Source organism: Nicotiana tabacum, chromosome 6, assembly GCF_000715075.1.
Source record: "Nicotiana tabacum cultivar K326 chromosome 6, ASM71507v2, whole genome shotgun sequence".
NCBI classification, from domain to species: Eukaryota; Viridiplantae; Streptophyta; class Magnoliopsida; order Solanales; family Solanaceae; genus Nicotiana; species Nicotiana tabacum.
The window spans coordinates 22,279,269-22,284,213 of record NC_134085.1 but is presented as its reverse complement, the minus strand read 5'-3'; the positions used below and the strand labels follow the sequence as shown (position 1 = coordinate 22,284,213).

The 4,945-nt window shown below is 35.1% G+C and overlaps 1 protein-coding gene across 5 annotated transcripts; it reads left to right on the top strand.

The window, feature by feature from the left end:
* Positions 1 to 2,732: 2,732 nt before the first annotated feature.
* LOC107791031 (uncharacterized) lies at positions 2,733 to 4,454 on the top strand. 5 transcript variants are annotated; one of them, XM_016613019.2, is made up of 3 exons: positions 2,733 to 3,077; positions 3,517 to 3,585; positions 3,742 to 4,454. In XM_016613019.2, exon 3 carries the CDS (start codon positions 3,776 to 3,778, stop codon positions 4,160 to 4,162), a length of 387 nt encoding a protein of 128 aa, XP_016468505.1. In that variant the 5' UTR covers positions 2,733 to 3,077; positions 3,517 to 3,585; positions 3,742 to 3,775; the 3' UTR covers positions 4,163 to 4,454. The 5 variants fall into 5 exon arrangements, with proteins under 5 accessions (XP_016468505.1, XP_016468502.1, XP_016468503.1 ...); XM_016613016.2 differs by lacking the exon at positions 3,517 to 3,585 and having other exon boundaries at positions 3,731 to 4,454; XM_016613017.2 differs by lacking the exon at positions 3,517 to 3,585 and having other exon boundaries at positions 3,724 to 4,454.
* The last annotated feature ends 491 nt before the right edge of the window (positions 4,455 to 4,945 follow it).

The window sequence follows — 4,945 nt, the reverse complement described above, 5'->3', positions numbered from 1 at the left end:
CTGGGTACTGAAAGGATAAGCTTATTATACCCGGTATGGATAATCTTCTACCGGGGGTAATATTTATCCATAACCGGGTACCGAAGTGATAAGCTTCTTCAGGAAGCATTATTTCCAATAGAGTACTAAATAGATAAACATATTTACGGTGAAGTCCCATATGGATAAGCTTCTTCAAGAAGCTTATTTACAACGGAGTACTAAATGAACATCCATAATATAATATATTTATAACAATATGCATGATATACATGAGATAAATTAGGATTTGTCAAACCTTAAATGAGGACCAGCAGAGATTGCATTCCATCTTAACACAAAAATTCACGCGCTTTTGGGAAGAGCATGGTGAATCATTAAAATACAAATCTAAAAGATAATGAAATTTTTAGCAATAAAACAGCGATTTAACATAAAGTAGTAATAAAAGGTACATCCTATTCATAATAAGCGGATCTTTTTGTCTTTTATTTTAGTCTAAAATAAGTGTTCTAATAAAAAAGAAATTAACTTTATTTTGTTAAATTTTGCCCTTATTTACATATCTCAATGTATCAAGTTAACAATATACAAATTTTAATTAAGGGTAATATAATCAAAATACCCTTTTTTCTCTAGGAGTTAGCATTTTTTAAGGGGTGTACCAAATAACAAAATGTCACTTATTATGAACCGGAAGGGGAGTACTACAAATAGAAAAAGACAACAACAACCACAACCACAACCACCTAGTAAATCCCACAGGTGAGGGGTCTGGGGAGGGTAGTGTGCGCGCAGATCTTACCCCTACCCCGATGGAGTAGAGAGGCTATTTCCGATAGACCCTCGGGTCAAGAAAACGAACAAGACAAAAAGAGACAATATATCAGTATCATCAACAGAAACCATAGAAATAATAATAGCATCATAAGAACCAGAAAATAGATGAAACACAATAATAACAAGCAGTAAATAAGGCCTAGGTCTATAAAAAAAATGGACGAATAGAGTGAACACAACATTAACCTCTAACAGTCTACGACAAACCCTATTAGACCAGCCACACTCAGTACGAAAAAGAAAAATGTTCAACTACCTCCTAACTTTCAACCCTAATGCACGACCTCGATACCTTCCTATTAAAGGCCATGTCCTCGGAAATCGGAAGCTGCGCTATGTCCTGCCTGATCACCTCTTCCCAATACTTCGTAGGCGGCTCTCTACCTCTTCTCGTACCCGCCAAAGCCAACCGCTCATACCTGTAACTGAGCCAGCATGACTTCTCCTCCGCACATGCCCGAACCATCTGAGCCCACTTCCTGCATCTTTCCATCTATAGGAGCCACGCCTACCTTCTCCCGTACATCATTTCTAATCTTATCCATCCTAGTATGCCCACACATCCACCTCAACATCCTTATTTCTGCTACTCTCATCTTCTATGTATGTGAGTTTTAACTGGCGAACACTTTACCCCATACAACATGGTTGGTCTAACCATCACTCCATAAAACTTACCTTTGAGTATTGATAATACTTTCTTCTCACACATGACTTCAAATGCTAACCTCCATTTTATCTATCCCACTCCTATACGGTGTGTGACGTCCTCGTGATCTCCCTATCATCCTGGATAATCGAACTAAGGTACTTGAAACTGTCTCTCTTTGGGATGGCCTATGATCTAAACCTCACGTCCATGCCCGCTTCCATCAACTCGACACAAACTTGCACTTTATGTATTCTGTCTTAATCCTGCTTAACTTGAAATCCTTAAATTCGAAGGGCATGTCTCCGAACTACCGGCCTCTTTTCAATATAAATCATGACGACAACCGACCATAAGGAAGAAAACATAAATCTTTTCAATATCATGACGACAACCGACCATAAGGAAGAATAGGTACATTGCACTAAAAAGAAATGTCTAATTATTTTTGGGTATTAGAAGGGGAAAACCTAGCGATAAATTCATTACTTCTTGTAATATCAAATTAAAGTTTATATAAATATCTATAATCTAGCTATTTGTATAGACTTATTTGAATTTCATCAAGAAATTGAAAAATGATATTACTACTCCTAGGTCATATTTTGTTATAATCACAAGATATGGTATGATTGGATAAGACTTGTTACAATTTACATTACAAAATATTTCATCATGTGTAAAGTATAGAGAGGTAGCTTTCATGATAGAAGATACATGTGTGACAAATTATTATTGTTTTATCCTATCATGTAAAATTAGACATGACTTTAACTGATGGAATAACTTTCTTTCCTAATATACAACATGAATGAAATTATTTTCATCAAACTCTTATCTGAATTAAATGTTTGCCTTACCTTAACCTTATTATTAATCAATAAAATCTTAGAGGTTCGCTGAGTTCATTGATTGTTCACTATTTATTTTATTTTTCATGTATTATTATCTTATATATTCCCAATATTCAAGTCCACTAAATTATCGAAAACCCTTTTTTTTTAGTTTGTAAAAGCCTCATTAACTAACATTAATTAAAGCCATGATATGTTCATAAATATTTTCCATAACTTAATATCATAAACACTTCCTCCCCCCCCCCCCTCTCCCCCCAAACGCCTCTACCATGAAAAAATATCCCTAATAATTTAATAAATTCCTATTTTTAATATATATTTTTTCATTTCCTTCTTTTACACTTTACCCTAATTTACCAAACAACTTTCAAGATAATTAAAATATCTTTTCAACATTTTCTACTACTTCTACTTCTGCTCCCCTACACTGTCCCCATTTTTCCTTTCTCTTCACTTCTGCTTCTCTCTTCATTTTGTTCTTTGGCTGTTGCCTCTCTCAGCTCATTGTTACTCACATGTCAATCTTTTCACTACTTTTCTGATCTGGGGTTCCAATATTTTTCCCTCAGATCAACTAAAAATATAATCTTTCGCTTCCTACTTCTATAACTATTCAACCTTTATTACAAAGAAAATAAGAAAAACAATCTGATTAGTGGGTTCTTTTTGTTAGTTTTGATCAGATTTTAAGGCATGGGTTTTTGGTTAAAGATGCAAATGGTGGCTGTTTCTTGAAAAGTCAGCTTCACTTGGTATGGTATTTTCCCCCTATCTTGGTTTCAATTCCAAAGGCAAATCACACTATAGCTTTATATGGGTTTCTTTATGGGTTAATCTAAAGATTCAATCTTTTTTGTGTTTAGTGTGTTGTTTGAATGTAAAGCTAACATGAGTGGTTCTTCTTGTGTACTGGTTAATGTTTTTAATTTAAAGATTCAATCTTTTTTTGGTTTTATTTGATATCTAGTTACAAGTTTCAGGTTTTGTGTTTTGAACCCTTTTCTGTAATGTTTTTATTTTTATCTTTTTTTTGGATTTGGTCCAAAGTGTTTTCTTTGTAACTGGTTTTACTATGTTTGAGCTCTACTCTTGTCCAGTTTTTCAATATGGGTTAGTGGAAGACAGTTTTGTTTGTTTCTGAAAGAAAATTAATTTTTTTCTCATTTTTGTTTGTATTTGTTTCGGTTTCAGATTGAGTTTTCAGGATATATATATTCTAGTGAGGATAACGTTTTTCAACTGGGATTTTCCTCTCAAGAGGTTTTTTCATATCCTTCCCAATACCTTTGGTCCTGTAAAATTGTATGGTTGTTTTCTACATTCTAATCCACTTTATGCTGTTTTCATTTAATTCATAAGATTTATCAGTTTTGTCGAGGTTCTTAATCCTAGTTTAAGGCCTTAGATTTGTTGCAGGAATCATTAGCTTCAAAGTTTTTAAAGTTAGAGAATGGGTAGAGGAAGAGGGAAGGGGAAGAAGCAATCTATTCGCGAGGATATTGGAAGTGGCGAAGAAGAAAAGATACCCGTGAGGAGAAGGGGTAGACCACAGAAGCCATTGAAGGATGAAATAGAGGAGGAAGAAGAAGCCGAGAAGGTAGAACTGGAGGATGAAGATGATGGCGAGGATATAAAGAGTGAAGCTGCTGAGAATGGAAAAAAGAGGAAGAGATCTCCGCAAGTCAAGGAAAACGCTGATTCAGTGAAAGAGGAAAATGGTGTTGGCATCAAAGCTAACTCTAATGACTTGATAAAGTCAGTCGGATTCAGACAAAATGGGAGCAGAAGGAAAAACAAGCCTAGACGTGCTGCTGAAGTTGGTGTTGAGTGCAGATGAACAATGGCTCGTCATTTTGAATAACTGATTCAGTGATGATTTGCTAGTTGGCCCTCCTTATATTTTCTTTGTTTTTGATTATTGCAATTTAATCTGAGGAATTCAATTTTGTGAAGATTTCTGCAGCAAATTTTAGTCTTACTGAATGTGTTGCTGCTAGATCTCTTAGCTAGTTCTCTGATTTTGCACGTGTTAGTAAAACTAGAAGGTTATTTCCCCCCTCCACTGTAACTTTTGTTTAGCTGGATATGTGTGATGCCCTTGTTTGAAATGGTAGTTATTATGTTTTTCATGAGTATGTATTATACGATTACTTGACGTGTGAAAACTAGAGAAGCATGAATTAGCCTCTTGGTCGGTAACTGAAGTTGTCTGAGAAAGAACTCTTAATGCTAAACTGAGGTGGTAGTGAAAGCCAGAAGAAAGTGCAATGTTAGTGTGCTGAATTCAGGGTACAAGCTTATTTCAGGTCAGAGAAGACATAATATTTCCTTCTGTTGTATTGGCTGATATTTTCATTTTGTTGAAACTGAAGCCAATTTTCCTGAGTTTGCCTGCTCGGTGGTGATATCTCTGATCTTATTGTTCTTCTCATATTGCAGTTTTCTGGTTTTTAGCCTACTAAATGTGATGTTTATAAGGAGTTGATGTATGATTGATAGAAGTTGTCTGAACTCTTAGTCGTCTTGCTTCTATTGCTAAGATCTAATGTTGAGGATCCGTGTTTTTGCTTTTATACTTTCATAATAGCTATGCACTTGCAATGTGGTTCTAAACTTGGTC

Coding starts and splice junctions, on each gene's coding strand:
- LOC107791031 (XM_016613016.2), top strand. CDS start 3,776: ATGGGTAGAGGAAGAGGGAAGGGGAAGAAGCAATCTATTCGCGAGGAT.